General features: G+C 38.4%; 1 protein-coding gene across 2 annotated transcripts in view; it reads left to right on the forward strand.

Moving 5' to 3' along the window:
* The window catches only part of UST (uronyl 2-sulfotransferase), a 163,696-nt gene that overhangs the window by 85,191 nt on the left and 60,456 nt on the right, over nucleotides 1–18,049 (forward strand). For both annotated transcript variants that reach the window (XM_027687900.1, XM_027687909.1), the window contains exons 4-5: nucleotides 1,960–2,039; nucleotides 17,403–17,556. In XM_027687900.1, coding sequence (XP_027543701.1) covers nucleotides 1,960–2,039; nucleotides 17,403–17,556 — 234 coding nt within the window. The remainder of the gene's footprint in view (nucleotides 1–1,959; nucleotides 2,040–17,402; nucleotides 17,557–18,049) is intronic.

Below are 18,049 nucleotides of genomic sequence, written 5' to 3' on the forward strand. Positions count from 1 at the left end.
ATTATCGCAAAGCTTCCTGGGCTTTCTAATTCTGATCTGGACAAGCTTTGCTCTTCAGGTTTATGAATTTCTTGCCCATAGCATTTATATTATACTGAAGAAGCTGTGTAAAGACCTGTTTGTACTTGAATCAAACAGTCCAGAGTCCATAAATTACTAACTAAAGCAGGGGCACTATTCCCTCCCTGCCTCTTCTTTTTTTAATTGTACATCTTCTCTGCATGTTCTCTTGTTTCTCTTTTCCCTTTATATTGTCTTTATTTTTTTCATCTTGTCTTCTTTATGTTCCATTTCTTTGGGTTTACAGCCTTTTTCACATATAATATACCTTGATATACTTTCTCAGACCTAATACGCCTTGATGTATAAGATCTGTACCTAATATACCTTGATGTACTCTAACTACTTTGACAGGAAAAGCTCCACGATAAGAAAATGGGCAAGCTGAACTGTTTTGTACTGTTATGATACATATACATCATACATGTATATGTATAAAACTGTTGAAAGCCGTGGAAAAATAGGGAAAAGCATATTAGTGTGTGCACATTTCATTTAATGCTAGAAGTTAAATGGCTGTAGCTTGTGTTGTCTGAAAGAAGAAGACAGGTATGTGTTCTACAAAAAGGTGGAGAGTGAAAGATGAATGAGAAGCAGTAAGATGTGATACACAGTGTAAAAAAGCCGTGGCAAAATATCAGCGTATTGAACCCGGGAAATAAAGCGCAAAAAAATGGCAATTGTTGTCCTTAAATGTAATTTAGTATTTGTTATGGCGTGGATGTAATTTTTTACTATGCTCTTTTTGATTCTAGTAACTTATTACATGCCAGTTGCTTTATCTTGACCACATAACAGGCTGGACTCCATATTTTTCATGTTTTGTTTATGTCAGCTATAGCATTCAAGTTTTAAGAAATAAATTTTTTAATTAATGTTTCCTTAATGGTGTTTAAATTTAGTACATAAATTAATATTATCCCAACCAGAATATTTGGTTCACACTGTCTTATCTCTTTTTTTTTCCCAATTTATTAATTGCTTTCTACTACCCAGTTTGTAAAATCAATAAACCTGTCATTTCAAATGCATTTGTGTTCAGTGTCCATAAAGTAGCCTGCATTTGCATGCAGAACAGAAAATCCAAAAATAAATCTTAGGAAATTAATAAGACGGAAGCAAAATTAACTGAAATGCTGACTCTGTAGCATAATGCTTCACTAGACAGTTTCAGTTTCCTGTAAATCATAGCTAGAGCTCAGCTTACACAAAATAGATATTCATATCCATGGTGCTGTTTACGTTATTCCATGTCAATGATCTGAAAATTTAAGTTATTCACTTATTTTTAAAAAATTAAAATTATGTGAATGTGCTTGACCTAGAATTTAGCAATATCTTTTTGAAAGTGCCCATTTAATTTGTGCTCCTAATTTGATGTAATAGCAAAAAGAATAGCAAGTGCTGATTTCTATATTTAAACAGGCAAATCAATCGACGTTTTGGCGAAGTTGGCAGGTTTTATTGTTATATGAAAATGGTCATTGGCTCAGCTCCCACTTTCTGTTACAGTTTCAGACATTTAACATTTTTGGCATTGGTGTGAATAGAGCTAGGGTTTTCAAGAGGGCAGCTGCCGCTTGCAAAGCTCTGGTGCAGATTTAGGCAGAGTTTAGATTTTTCCTTTAGTTGATGCCTTTCCTTAAATTTATACTCACCTTTGGAAGTACATAAGCTCCATGATAGTTAAGCTGCAGACAGCATTCTACTTTCTTGCTTAGACATAAAAAAGTAGTTGTGCTATCTTGATGACAGTGTTTTGGAGGGATAGTAGGGAAGGAGGTCCTGAGTAATTCAGACTTAGAAGTTGTATCATCATATGCTGTTTTAAATTTTTATATTTGTCCCAAAATGTGCATTGACATAACACAGAAAATTTGATTTGTTAATTCTTTTTAGATGGAATTGATTAAAAACATAAGCACTGCTGAGCAGCCCTATTTATTCACTAGACATGTTCATTTCCTCAACTTCTCAAGGTAAGGCATTTTTTCAGACAAAAATCTTTTTCATTGGTTTCTATTATTTGTAATACATAGAACATTTTCCCTGTAACACATAAACAATACAGTGTTTGGTTTTTTTCCTTCTTTCTGGTACTGAAAGACACATTCAGAAGTTGGTTTTGTTTTGTTTTCCCTGCACTCAGTTTGCTGTAGAATAGTTACGTACAGTATGTTTGTGAAAAGCCAGGATGCTAATATATGCTTTTGCCTCTGAGACAATCATAATTTACAACGTTTGCAGTCAACATGCAAGAGATGGTAACTTGGGTCTTTAAACTGTGCACTTGTGTTTTAAAAGTGGCAGGACACTTTTTTTAACACTTCATCTTTGTATAGCCAGATACTAATATGAGATTGAAAACTGCACCGAATTCATTCATTTTGTACCTGGAATGACTCTCCAGCCATTTTACCAATTTAATTTTGTTCTGACAAAATAGTCCCCATTCCACAGGCTATGGAAGTATTTATAAACCATGCAAACAGATTATGCTCTGTATCGTGGGAGTGCAGTTTCTTCTGGCAGCTATTTAAAAGTATGCAACAAAACTCTAGAGACATTTATAGCACTGAATGTGAAGAAAATTGAATTTGGATGAAACTTCTGAGGAATCTTTGGAAGAACTTGAATGAGTGATGCCAGTTAGCATTTAGCCGCAGAGGTTAAAGCTGACTGCAGGTGGTTATTGCCCAGGCTGTAAATTTAATCTGGAAATCATATTCAGGAACCATGCCCTCTGTGCCAGCAGGTTGGATTCCTTGCACTTAAATTAAAGAAAACTCTGTAGAAGTATGAATTTACTGCAGATCTTTGCAAGAGCTTGCCTAACTTTCCAGCACTTTGTTTACATGGTAATGTGAGTACCTGGCCTCAGGCTTCGGTAGCCAGTGTAGTAAGAAATGATAAAATTGGGGGCGGGGGGAGGAGGGTGTTTAGCTTTGTTTTCTGAGAAAATAAAATATTTTGAGCAACTGGAAATTCACTTGATATAGAACATAACTGTGGGCATGATTTTTTTACATGGAAAAAAGAAGAGTTAACATTTTGATATTATGTGTTCTCTCTTCTGATTCCATGAGAATTTTGTTTAGGACTTCACACCTTTGGTAAATGATCTCTTTTCTCTTCAAACTGCAAGATCAAACAAGTAGCCACACCTGAGGGTTAAAGGGATGTTTCTTGATTAGACTGATTTTTCAGAAATTGTACTCAACCTTTGGTACATCAGAAAAAGATGAATATTCTTACCTCTTGCTCCTCCCTATAGATCCCATTTTCTATACCTGTGGTACATCCTTGCCACATAGGTATCATGTTCCCTCTGTAGTATATGCATGATGTATCTACAATGTATTTACATATTTCTTCCAATACAAATTTGTGAAAATACATGAAAGTTATATACAGTTTTACAGATTATTTGAAACTTCCTTTTTGGCTGTTCTTTGCAAACCTGAAAAACATCTTTTGTTTTATTGAGAATGTGCTTGGTTTAAGTAGTAGGTGTAGAATGCTGAAAAGGCTGATGAGTCTTTTAAATCAGACAGCATTGAATCACATCAATATTGCTTACTAATGGTTTGGCATTTCTTGGTGTTTGTTGATAAATTAAACTTTTCTGGAAGCTGTAGTCTCTAGTTTCATAATTTATTGGCAGTGTTATACCTAACACTGAAGTACCATGTTGACTATTTTCTTGGTTCCTTAATTCTAGCGTGCTTTTTTTAAGCTGATTTCATTAGGAAAGGAAGTGTCAAGTATCAACTTAGCAGAAATTTCAAGATGTGATTTAAATGCACATTATAAATATTACAGTACCGTGAAAGTGTTGTAGTTTTGCTTGGTTTCTTTAAACTATTGCTTTACAGACTATCTCTAGTGGATAGCTGAACTCATATTGTCTATGGAATACTGTTCTTCCTGTTTGCCCCAGCTTTTCTGCCAGCTCAACGTAAAAGTCATGCAAAACTCCCCAGCCTAAAAGAATAGAGGTCAGAATATTGATATGGTGTTTTCTGGCTGACAGCTCAAGACCTTAGACAACAGCTTGCCATGAGCAGCCAGCACAGTGGGGACAGATGCACAGGGATGCACAGGAGACAAGGTTGGCTCCTCACTGCAGGCTTAGGACAGCTTCAGACCCATGAAGGGCTCAAAGATCAGCTTGAAGATTGAAGAACCCTACTTTGGTGAACTCCATGCTCCTTCCCAAGGAAAGGTATGAGGCTTTCTACATGTCATCGTAGCAGAGCTGTTACTGGAATTTGTGAATTTTTGCAGGAGCAAGCAGTTCTGGGCATTAGTCCAGGGACTCTTGTTTAGCATTTTATACCTTTGAAATCAAGCTTTTCTTCAGAGAAAGGGATAAGAAGAACTTTATTCTTCTTCTGCCTGCATATATTGAGCTGGCAGACAGGTAGGATTTAGAGGACATGTTACTTTGCTACTCTTTTGGTAGGTCACATTTGGAACAAAAGAAGTCTCTTCCACTTGTCTTGCACCTCTCTGCTTGAGTGTTTTCAAGATCTGTAGGGATTGCATTAAGCCATTTACAGCATGTCACCAAGGTACCAGAGAAGCAGAGAAATGTAATCAGAGTAATGAAAAATGAGAGTCTGCTTTGCTGTTGCTTAGAATAGAGATGTAGAATCATTTAGAGTGGACAATATCTTTAAGGTGACCAAGTCCAAGTGTTAACCCAGAGCTGCCAAGTGCACCACTAAACCACATCCCTGAGTGCCACATCTACACATCTTTTAAATACCTCCAGGGATGTGGACTCAACCACTTCCCTGGGCAACCTGTTGCAATGCCCGACAACCCTTTCCATAAAGAAATTATTCCTAATATCCAATCTAAACCTCCACTGACCCAACTTGAAGTTGTTTCCTCTTGCCTGGATACTTGTTACTTGGGAGGAAAGGCCAACCCCCACCTGGGTACAAAGCTCATTTCAGATAGTTGTAGAGAGCAATAAGGTCTTCCCTGAGCCTCCTTTTCTCCAGGTTAGGCAACTGCAGCTCCATCAGCCACTTCTCATATGACATATTCTCAGACCCTTCACCAGCTCCATTGCCCTTCTCTGGACTCACTCCAGCACCTCAGTGTCTTTCTTGTAGGGAGAGGACCCAAAACTGAACTGATGTGCGGCCTCCTCTATGCTGAGTGGAGGGGAAGATCACTGCCCTCATCCTGCTGGCCACACTATTGCTGATACAGGCCAAGATGCCATTGGCCTTCTTGGCCACCTGGGCACACTGCTGGCTTGTGTTCTGACACTGTCAATCAGCACCCCCAGGTCCTTTTAGCCCAGGCAGGTTTCCAGATTGTTATTAAAGCTGTTAAACAGGACTGACCTCAACACTGAGCACTGGGAAACACCACCTGTGACTGGCTGCCAGCTGGATGAACTCCATCCAGCACCACTCACTGGGCCTGGACATGCAGACAGTTTTTTTACTCATGAAATGGTGCACCTGTCAAAGCCATGAGCAGCCAGTTTCTCCAGGAGAATGCAGTTGGAAGCAGTATCAAAGGCTTTATTAAGTCCAGGCAGACAATATCCACAACCATGCCCTCATCCGCTAAGCAGGTCACCTAGCTGTAGGAGTGGGTAAGGTTGGCTTAGCAGGACATGCCTTTCATAAACCCATGCTGGCTAGGCCTGGTCCTGTTGTTGTCCTGGATGTGCTGCGTGATGGCACTCAAGATCATCTGCTCCATAACCTTCCCTGGCTCTGACATCAGATAGGCTGACAGGCCTGTGGTTCCCTGGAATCTCCCTCTATCCCTTCTTGTAGATGGGCATCACATTTGCTAACTTCCAGTCAACAGGGACCTTTCCAGTTATCCAGTACAGTTGGTAAGTGATAGAAAGTGGCTCAGTTAGAATTTCTGCCAGCTCCCTCAATACCCTTGGGTGGATTCCATCTGGCCCAATAGATTTGTGTGTATCTTACTGATGTAGCTGGTCACTGACCATTTCCCCTTGGATGTTGGGGGCTTCATTCTGCTCCCTGTCTTTTAGCTCAAGGGGCAGGGTACCCCAAGAACAAACTGGTCTTTTTATTAAAGACTGAGGCAAAGAAGACATTAAGTACCTCAGCCTTTTCTTCATCCTTGCTGGTGCTTCTCAGCTTCCCAAACAGTAGTAAGAAAAATAAACTTGCTGATGGGAATAGCAGCAATGTCAAATCACTTGAATTTTCCCCCTTTGTTCCCTGTACCCGCTTACAAACCTGTCAGTACTTAAAGATCTCTGATTATTCAGAAAAGCATCGCACCATTCACTTATGATTATTTCCAACTAGAAAACAAAAAGTTTGTATCTTCTTTCCAGAATAAATCTCTAGTGGAAGTGAGCTAAGCCTTCAGTGGTGATTTTAAGCACATGCATGTTTCTGAAGCACCATTAGTTTTGCTGAACAAAGTTCTAAAATCTTGAAAATCTTATCCTGACCTGAAATGCTTGCCAGGGCCATTTTCCTCTCATTTTTGAAGTGTTTTAAGAGTGCCTGTTGGTTGAGCTGAGTAAATGAATCCTCACTTACTCTCCTACATCTTTATCTTTTGGGTCAGTACTATCTTTTCTCAATCCAAAGTAGGGCAAAGAGGCAGACAAAAAGACAAATCTTAAAGGATACATTAAAGCAAATCTAATATGAATTTTTACAGACATAAATCTAATTAATTTCAACTTCAAACAGAAGATAAAAAACTTTCTTGCATTTCTTTGATGTTAGTGAATTTCTGCATAGCACTTGTCACAGAAAAAGCTTTTATTCCAAGTGTTCTACAGCTTCTGTTCCCAGTCTCTTCAGTGCATTTAGTGCCAGTTTTGGGAGAAAACCCAGTGCTTCTGGAGATTGGCTACTCCATCCGGTCCATTTCAGGACTGTTTCTTTTGTGGAAGGTGATGCTGTTTATTTTTTTGTCTCTTTCTGAATTGTAGTTTAGTACTAACGTTGCTGGGAAAAACATCCAAAATGTTAACAGAAGCATATATTGAGGAATGTCTCTGAGCTGGTAAAGATTTATATGTTGATATATTTGCTGAGATTCCAGGGGTTATTAGTAGATCCAGGTGGTAGAGAGTTGGAGTGCAGGAGCTGTGAAGAAGTGGAATAACCTGCAGAGAGATAAAAAGCTATTTCAGAATAGCTGCAGTTTGTTCGCTGTTCTTTATTATAAATGACACTTGTCATCTAGTTATTTAGCCTGAGAAAAAATGATCAGGAAGAAGCTTCAAGTTTGTGGAAAAGCTCCACGTGACCTCTCAGTAATCTTCTACTGAATTAAGTTACTCTAAGAGTCATTGGGCAGAGAGTCAAGATGTTTAGTGTGTGCTCCAAGTGTCACAGATTTCAGAGCAGTGGAAAGAACATTTGCAGGAATGCAGAAGTGGCAAGGCCATGGTTTTGGGTCAGGATGAGTCAGGGATATGAAGAATTGTGCAACTCCCGTTTTGGTCACGGGAAGGCACCATGCCTCCCTCTGACAGTGAACTTTGATCTTCCAAACATGCACTTCCAGATCCCAGTTCAGGCAGAGTGGGAAGCTTGGCCATTCCCTCCTGTCTCAGGGTAAGTGAACATTGCAGGGGAATGCGTAAAAACCTAATGACATGCCTCCATCTGTAACTGGTAAGTGACTTTTGCTTGTTTAAAAGCTGGCCGATCAGGTCAGGGTAAAGTCACAGGAGGGAGAAGCATTAAAAAGACCACCCAGCGAGTGAAACAGGCTTTTTCATTTTTCACTGGAGCTGTCAATTCTTTACTTTCTGCAGTGGTTATAGACCACTGGGGAATTAGCTCCTTTAAAATTTCCTGTGATGTGGTAAGGAGATGCAGAGATAAAGCACAGACTCTATTTAATCTTACATTTTAATTAGCCCTTATAATTCAGTTCAGTGTATCTTATTTGTTCTAAGCTGGGATGAGTTATCACCCAGCATTACTGTGTCAGAAGTCACCCTTTCTGTGCTGTCGGGCTGCTCCCTCGTCTTCCTTTCAGCTACAGTTTAATATCTGTGGTGTTTATTTTGCATACATGTGCATGTGCTTGAGACGAGCGGACAGCACTTCACTTTTAGCAAAGTTTTTAAAGTAAGGAGTCATACAGCAGTTCCAGCTGTTCTGCATGTCTTTCCATCCCCCTCCCCTCCCCATTTTCTAAATAATTTCTGAACCTGTTGGCCAGTTTCAAACCAAATTGAGAAGGCCAGTAGAAGACTCTGAGACAACCACACTGCTGTAGGTACACCTGCTGAAGGGAAAGCCATGCAAAACAGAGCTGCTGGACCTTCTGCTGAGCCACAGCCAGCAGTCACCTGCTTCTGACGTTCTTGGATGACAGCCCCGACTCTTCTGTGTCCTTCTTGCTCAGTGCGAGAGGTGGGGGGGGGACAACTTTTGGGAAGCAGGGAAAGATCTACTGGGTCCTCTGCTTCGGAAGGGACTTGCCTTTAGTCCCTGGAATCAACGTAAGAAATATTTCCAGTTTTCTGTTTTTCATTAGCAGAGTTAATGTGTAAAGTTCTTGCTTTTCTTGAAAAAGCTTTTTTTGGTAGTCTGTATCAGCATTACTGATTAACTTTTTTATTACTTTTTTACACAGACACAATGGCCAACACTAACTAATAAAAATGAATAAATTGAGCTGCTGTAGCAGCAGACAGTGTCACATGCAGCAGTGCTGGTCAGTATGGCCATTTTCCTTCAACTCTGACCTGAATTCTGACTTAAAGGTAGCAATAAATCACAGGCTATATGAAGGCATGGATGGACAAAGACAAATTCAGTCTGGATAAGCTCAAAACTAAACTTAGTTTCTGAACGTTGTTGGGGTTTTTTTGTTAGTCATCGGTTCTCTGTTTTTTTCCATGCAGAAGCAGCTCTAAAAATTTCATTTTAACACAGCACTTTGACATTACAGCATCCCTTGCTCTTGTAAAATGTGTCCATAGCTAACAAACAAAAAGGAGGTAAATCAATGAATTAACTTTGTCATGTGAATAAGCTGCAAGTTTGAAAGCCCAAGCACACTCCGTGCTGGCAGCATGCTGTTTGGAAGCCTTGCATGTGAGCTTGTTAATTGTTTTTAAGGGTTGGATGATATATTTGCGGTATTTTTTTTTGCAAATAAGTATCTTGTTTTGCCATGACTTAACCTATGTACATGTCTTTGGTCCATTGATTTGGAAATAGAAATTCTTTTCTTTTTATAGACTGACTAGAGGTCAGTAAAACCCGAGTGATTCTGTGATGGTGTTTTCATTGTCTTAAGAAAATGTCATGGGATATTTGTCAGAATACTCAGATTTTTTGATAACTTGAGGATTTTTGTTTCTTCCTTTCTCTGGAACAAGTAATCCCACACAGCGCGTATATGTTTACAGAACATGCCTATTATGTTTGTTAACCATGCTCCGCTAGCGTTTGCAAATAGTGTGTTGGGCAAATGCAAGGAGCTGACATAACAAGATGCTAAATGTCCATGACTCTTTGAATGCAAACTCAGGTATACTTTGTATAAAGAGCTGTGGTTCAGTCAGCTCCATTACTGATTCTATACAGCTCAGCTGTGGGAGGGATTGGGCCCTTTGAGTGCCTCCTTGAATCAACATCTTGAAACAATGATTGCAGCCTAAGATTATCTACTGAAGTAGTTTCATGATGTGGTTTTGTTCTCCTTTAAAAAAAAACACTATACATACATAGGGAAATGTCATTAAAAACATGGTTAATAAAAAAAAATTTTTTACCCTCTGGGTAAGCTCTTAATAGTAGGCAAAAGTCAGCTAAACTTATGTGCGTGGCCTTAACACTGTGTCTTTATGTGTGTTCATTATAATCTATACTTTTTGCTAACACTTCATGAAACACTTTCTACCATCATGTGAGGTCTGCCTTGCAAAGTACACATTTAATGAATGGCCACATGGTGCTGTAATCCCTCCTACATCTTTTTTTTACTTTTTTATACTACATTTTTTTAATGATGTGAGTGTGTAATGATGCTTTTCAACTGTGACTTGATGGAAGGCTAAGCACAAATCTAATGTGCAGTTTGACCTTTGTATGGTCTAAGCAGGTTTTTGGGGGGGGTTATTTTTTTAAAAAGCATTGCTTTATGGTGAGTTTTTCCACAAATTTTAAGATTATTTGATTTAAAATTTGTTTCCCTAGATTTCCTGTGTTCTTTGCATAATGGACTTTTTATCTTTCATTCAGCTGGTGATATGAATGGAGGTGATTACTTGAAATGTAATTACTGAAGGTGGGATCAGGCATAACACCTCAATTATCCTTTTTTTTTACTGTTGTTTGGCTTCATGTTCACACTGTAGATTACCAGTCTGGGAGTAACTTAATTTAAGAAGTAATAATGATTACTCCAGAGGGGTTCAAAAGAGAATAAAGCAAATGATCAGAGATACAAAAAATTTACCTAAAAGGGCAGGAAAAGAAAAACAAATAGAAAAGACTGGGAAACAGGGGCTGCGATAACACTTCTGACTTTTTATTAAAGAGCTTCTGCAGAGATAAAGGGTTCTTCATCAGTAACTGTAACAAAATGGTGTCTTGAATTGCATCACAGAGTTCTAGATCAGGCATTAGGAAAAGGTTTGAACAACTAGGACAGCAAAGCAACAGAATAGATTGTACTTGAGGATTTCGCGGCTGCTAGTGGCAATTACATAGCTTTAGGCAAAAAGATGGACTGTGACAGTCCGAAGTCATTTTGAGTCTTTCTTACCCTTGTGTAATACATGATACAGACTCATTAGGTTTGAACCTAAAACATTCATCTTTCAGGTAGAAAATTTAAGTCTTGATTAAAAATCACCAGTAATAGAGAATCTGCTGCTCTTGGTTAATTCTTCCAATACTGAATTTTTCTATCGGATTGCAAATTGTGAGTTATTCTTCCCCTTAATTTTTCTGAGAAGTCCAATTGACTCCTTTTCCTTGGATCTCAGAGTACATTTGTCCACTATATAAAGACTCAGCAAACTTTTCCCATGTAAGCTTTGATGTGTAATTTCTTACACATTGTCATGCAGTCAAGTCTCAGCCTTCTCTATATTTTTTTTCCTTCTAATTCTTTTTTTTTTTCATCATTTTGTATTGAACTTTGTTAACACTGCTGAAAATGGACTCTCTGCATGGTCACATCATGGTCTTTGCTCCTTTCTGCTCCTGCTTGTCAGAGAAAGGGAAACTAGGATTATTCTGGCCTGTAAGGTCTCACACAGTGCTGATAATGTGTGAAAGCAAGCATGTCCTTGTCAGAACTGCTCCTTCCCTGTGAGTACCTCTGCTTCTGGTTCTATATACCTTGGGTTTCATTTGCCATACTACAGTGCAAAATGTTTGCTTATGTCTTTCTAGCCTGTGGCTCAAGTGGCTCTTTACCAGTAAATCACTCCCTTCTTTATTCTCTCATTTTGCAGCTTTGTTTTCTGAAAATAGTACCAGCTTGCACTTGTCTTCTGAATCATAGATTATAAAGTTAAACTGTGTAGATTCAAAGCCTCAAACATGATGATATCCACTGCTCCCTCTTTGATGGTGATTATGTAGAATTTCACATCTGGAACAGGGCAGCCATGTTTTACGTTTCAGTTACGTTGATTTTTATGTTCTGTGGATTGTATACGTGATATATACTGCCAAGTTACAGTAATTTATTTTTTATTATACCCAATGTATTTCAGTTTCTATATGGACATTCCTAACATTATGCAGAGTTACTCTCTGCAACAGCCATTTCCACAGGACAGCTGGAATCACCCATAATTCTCTTGATAAGTGTATTCATACAAGAAGCTGAATATGCAGTGCTGAATGCATTGCAACATCTTTTGCATAATAACCTTCCTAAGAAGTCGAGCCCCAGGATTTCATGTGAGCTTAACTATCTCAGCCAAATCTGTGGTCTCATCCAATTTTGAAGATGTATTTTTTCTACACATCACATCTGTTGATTTAATACTTTCCAAAGAGCCATATCAGCTGTTCTACTATTTGTGGAAAATTTATTGTAATACTTTGTAATTAGCTTTTCTATTACTCTGTAGAATGTGTGCATCATTTACATCTCTGAATTATATTGAAACATTAATCAGAGGTTCAGAGAGATCCTGAGCCAAACCTTTGAACAAAGTCTTAAATACAGGGTGTCTAGAATTAGATGATTTTAATTACTGCAGAGTTTAGCTGCTGTTAGTGTTTTGTGGAGAGTCAGTGTTTTCTGTCTTACTTGTTTCCAGCTGTAGATTTGCATTACATAGGTGAAAACACAATTAGTATTTCCTTTACTTAATTTGGGGATACTATACAGACCCAGGCACAATTTGTATCCATGTTTGTGCTATTCATTGTGAATTCATATATTAAACTACTTTGATATCCTCAGGAGAATGAAAAGCATGGGGAAAAAAATGCTCATTGTTTAGCATGCATGAATGACTGACAGAAATACAGCCTAAAATATTCTGGGAGATTTACACGATAGTGAAATACAGAAATACAAGGGTTTATAGTGTTATCTTTTAGCCATTTGCTGGTCTGCAACAGCTTACTAAACAATTCCCAGAGGACTGAGTTGTAATTTTACAATGACATGACCCAGATACATCACTTCAGAAGCTGAAATTTCTACTGTTGAAATCACAGCTCCAGAAAGGGTAATTAATGAGGAGTGCTGCCAGTGTGCACTATTTTACTGTTAACCTTGAACCACTGGGCACCTTGTATCCTCACACACATGTCCCATTGAAGGCCAGGCCAGCCAAAGATGCAGTTTTGAAATAAAGATATTTATCTCTTAGAATCATAGATTTGTTAAGATTGGAAAAGACTCTAAGATCATCAAGTTCAACTGTTAACCTAGACTGCCAAGTCCACCACTAAACCATGTCCCTGAGTGCTGCATCCACATGTTTTTTCAACACTTCCAGGGAACCTGATTACATCGCTTCTCTGCGTTGTTTGTTTTGTGTCTAAGATAAACCAGAGAGCAGTAATAAAAAAGGAAACTGGCATAACTTTTAGTTCAGCTTGTTGGGGAGAGGCAGCTTAGTTAGTAGTCTGTGAGAAAGGAAAAAGGCTTTGTGAAGCCAAAGTTTCTAACTGGAGTCTGCTCTACCTTGTACCAGTTCAGCTATGCCAGCACTATTATGACTGAAATAACTGTATAGGTGACATAGGTGCATCAGTATAGAAATGCCCTATATCAACTCACTTTCCTTTTTTCTCTCCTAATTCTAAAGAAAAGGTTGAAAACGTGACCAAAGCACAGGGTGAAGGCTAGGAGAGAGGCACTACAGACAAAAGCGGGAAGATAAACTCCTTGAGTATGGAGGCTGGCAATACCATGTAGTCCCAAGCAGGCAGTACCTCAGCTCACTCCTCTTTGCAGCCCATCCCTGAGGAAGGTAATTGGACCATCCCAGAGGCGCCTGATGCCTTGTGTGCAGAGAAGGATTGCTTTGACACAAGTTCATGCTAGTGCAAGACATTATGGAAACTATTCATTTCAAGATACCTTTTCCAGAAGATAAATTTTGAAGTAACTGCATCTTATTTAAGCCCTAAAAAGGTGAAATTTGTATGTTGGTGCTTTTACATGACTTCTCCATGAAGCTGTGCTGCAGAGCAGCTAACTGAGCTGTAACATAATTGATGAGTAAATTGCTGGGCAATTGTGCTCTTGGCATGTGATTCTCAGTTGTACAACGTTAAAAGGAGATCGTGCTTCCTTTGTAAGAAGGACACAATATACCTGTCCCTATTAATATTAGGTGATGTCAGTTCTTGTTTGCTTCCATTGTATTGAATTTCTAGCAACCAATCCATTTGTTTAAGGGGAGACATACATTAAGAGAGTAAGAGGAAGACAAGGTTTTTATAGAGAATAGATTAGGAGTTATCTTTTCATTGAGGAGTTGTACTTTGCCTGCAGGGATGAAGAAACCTGCTTCTGCTTGTGCATAGAGTTTTGTGCTAAATGGGAGGGCAGCAGCCTTCTGAAGTGAAATGAAAAATAATAGAAGCTAAGAAATCCTCCATTTTAAAGCCAAGCAAATCACTTTGGTTGATTTTTTTTTTCCTAACTCATAAGGGGTTTGTAAATGGTTTTGACAAGTAATAAAATTGGAATTTATCTGAGATGTTTTTCTAAGAGGCAAGCTTGCAACATCTGGCATACTTCTTAAGCTTTTTTTTTAATTTGCTTTCATTAAAAAAGACATAGGGGAATGTATTATTAATGAACCTAACCATCATTGATTGAAGCCTGAAAATATTCTAGGTTAGTTGATGAGGACTCCAAAAATATACCTTTCACAACAGAGCAGTTAAAACTAATGGAATTTAATAGTATTTATGAAATAAATCAGGAGAAGAAGTTAAGTACAGGAAGAGCACTGCAGAGGATTTGGTGTGTACATTTGCAGTGCTCTGCTGGAGTGGGGCTGTCTTGGCCCACTCTCCCAGTTGCAGCAATGTGCTGCTGAACTTGAGAAGGATCGGTAACTTCATCATGCAGGATCCAGTCATGATCCCACTCAGATAAGGTAAGTCTTCTGCTCAAGCCTAGAAAATATGAATCTACCCCATTTTAAATCATGCACAATAGGTGTTTGAGTAAAAATAAGGTGACATGATATATAATTAGAGCTCGAATGTATTTTTTCATAAGAGCACTTTCAGGTGGGTGTTATTAATTTGAAAAGTTTAACTCTGGAGAGCTAAGTAATACGATGTGATTGATAAGTATCTAAAAATATGCAGAACGTACTTGAACAATTGGAGCATTGATTTACCCTTTTCTCTAAATAGCTTAAGGTAATTGATTTTTTTAATGGGTAGGATTTTTTATGCTATGTGACTGCTGTTCAGCTTCCGTAAAAGACTCTCAGTACAGTCCATAGAAACAAATGGTTGAAATCTGAAGTTTTATAAACTATGTTTTAAAAAAATGCACATTTGAATAAGAGCCAGAACAGAGTTAATTTTCCTAAAAATTCCTTGCTTGTTGCCTGGTGGAGCAACTGCAGCTGGATGTGCAGCAGGCTCGTTATATTGTGCAGAAAATCAGAAATTCAAGCTGTCTCATGTTTGGGGGGTGGGAGGCACATACAGTCTCCATTTCAGAAATGGAAGTTCCTTTGTAGCATTTGTGAAAGGGTGACTTCCCATCTCAGCTGTCTTCTTGGAACAGACGAGCTTGTATGAGCCTCTTTTCTCAGAGCTGTTGGTACTGAATTTACAGGCCTTGTCTTCGGAGACATGACCTTACCAGCAAAAGGATGGGCTCTGGGACTTTGGTGGATTGGTTATGCAACTTCACCCCTCCTTTTACTTCAGAAAAGACAATATGTGTTGAAAATTTCTATCTAGACAACTAATAGCTTTCTGGTTTTGATTTTTCACTCTTCTGATGAACGCTTAGGCTTAACATCCTCCAGAAAACCCAGGGTAGGACATCTCTGCTCTCTTGCTTCTCTGAATCTTGTAATTTTTTGTCTCTGTCTTTAGACAGCTTGCTGCTATCATCCCTTCTTACTGTCTCCATTGCTTCCCCTTTTCTTTACTCTTCTCCACTGCCTTCTGTCTTTAGATTATTACTGAGCTGCATCAAGCAGCAGGAAGATAATGTGTTCAGTAATTTAGATGCAATCTATTCTTGCCAGCAATTTCACTTGAAAAGTTTAGTTTTCAAAGGTACCAGCCATGACATTCACCAAAAACTTTCTATTTGAATAAATTTTGTCAAAGCTTTATGCCCTCATTGTCCTGTGGTATTTGCAGGAATGCCTTTTTTTTTAATGTAGGTTTTATTTCTGTATGAAAACAAAAAGCAGCAAAGATAAGCTCAGAGAAGAATGCAGGATACTAAATTAATGAAACTTTACTTGCACACCCATGTCCAAACTGGGCTATGCATTAATTCAGAAGCAAGGAGCATCTGCCTTTTTAATTGGATTGTTTCAAAGTTTTATGCTGTCTGTGCAATTTCAAATTATGGCAGTGATCCTGCAACATTGAGGTCAATGAAATACTGATATGCATAGTTATTCATGAGGCAAGCTTTTGCAGACTGTGTTTAGAGGCCTGGGGAATCATGCAGAATCAAAGTCAAGTTGAAACTCTATGAGATTTTTCTATTGTCTTTTACTAGAATTTTTAATTTTAAACAATTTTGCTTCCTCTTTAATATTTATGAGAAGCCCTGATCTTTTATTGTATGAATTCAATTATTCATCTACTCAAAAAATGAGGAGAGGCTGAGAGTTTTTTTTAATCTAAAGAGTGTCTTCAGTTTTCTCTCTTCTAATCTTTTACATTTTAGAAGAAAATATTTAAATTGTGACTCAGAAAATCATCAGAATAGCATTTAAATACTTCAGTGTGGCTATGTCCTCTAGCTCCCAAAAATAAAGCATATGCTAGTGCTTAAGTGAGAATTGTTCACTTAATTGGGGAATCAGGAGGGAGAATCATAGTCCGTGTTGTTAGATCAGGCAAATTCCAAGTTGAATTTATCATATGAACTTCTCAATTCAGGAAGGTTTTGGTTTATTTTATTCTTTAACTCACAGCGTTTGTAGTCCATAAGTCTTTTCCATGAATGTCCATTTTTCAATTTTGACCACAGAACAGTTCATGAAGTGCAGTACAGGGATAAGGTTTTGTGTAACCATGAAATAACCTGAAATGCAGCTCGTGGTGTAGGCTGGGGGTGAGGGGATGAAGGTCTGCACAAGTTCCAGCAATATAAAGGTGGAAATACCATGCATATCTGTCAGTTCATCCAGAGGAAGCCTTTGGAAAAAAGCTTGCATGTTGCAAAATCCTTTGCACGTTACGACACACTGTACAGGTGAAGGTGATCCAAGTCTGCCTTATGGCAGTTAGTGTTAGGTGGTACCTGCTCTGACATGACTTCCCAGATGGCAAATGTGTTGAGATTGAAGAAATGCTCATTCTCTGATTCATCTGCAGAATGTTTTCTTCATCTGAAAACAGCAAGGACAGAACTCAAGAAGCAAAACTGTTGATACGGTAGAAAAAAATGGTCTTAAACCAAAATGTTTGTAGTTCACATATAGCTTAATGTGATATCATATTTACTGTTCATCCTAAAGAGATCTTATATGCATTTACAAAGTTTTGAAAACTAGTTGTAAGAGTCTCAGTTTCACCCCTAACCTTGTAAAATCTCTCAATTTCTGTAGGAAATAATTTGAAAGGATTCAGGTGAGAGACATTAGATATGTGCCTGTGTAGAACCCTCTGATGAGATTCACCCATTATTCTTCCCACCAGGTTTGGAGGAGACCAGCCGGTGTACATCAATATTATTAGAGATCCTGTCAATCGATTCCTATCCAATTATTTTTTTCGACGATTCGGAGACTGGAGGGGAGAACAGAATCACATGATCCGTACCCCCAGCATGAGGCAGGAGGAAAGATATCTGGTATGTTTAAATAAAAGGCTTCAATTACCAATTTCCCAGCATCGTTATAATGTCCTGATGTTCAAACCGGATGCTTGAAGACTGGGAAACTGAGGCATCTTCTGTCTTCCATTTTTTCCTCTGTCTTTGTCTTGCCTGGTCCTTAGTTTGCTCAGTTTTACTGTGTAGAGTGTTGCTGATGAATTGTTTGATCTTGTATAAGCTGACAGCAAGTCCCAGATTGCCACTGTTGAATTACGATCCTTTCACAGAGTTGGATTTGCAGTGTACCATAATATAATTCTGCCTACATTTGTCACTGAGAATATTCAGATAGACTTTTAGGTTGAAACTATGTCTCTAAGTGTGCAGCCTCAGAGGAAAATTGTAAAACAGAGCAATTCAGTGCGCCCAAGCCTCTAATATTCTTGCTGTTAAATTGTTTGTACTATTCCTTATACTAGGGCTCTAATCTCAGTTCTTGGTTTGGTTTTGTTGCCTTTTTTTAATTAAG

This window comes from Neopelma chrysocephalum, unplaced genomic scaffold, assembly GCF_003984885.1.
Source record: "Neopelma chrysocephalum unplaced genomic scaffold, ASM398488v2 Primary Assembly neopelma1_23, whole genome shotgun sequence".
In the NCBI taxonomy this organism is placed as follows: domain Eukaryota; kingdom Metazoa; phylum Chordata; class Aves; order Passeriformes; family Pipridae; genus Neopelma; species Neopelma chrysocephalum.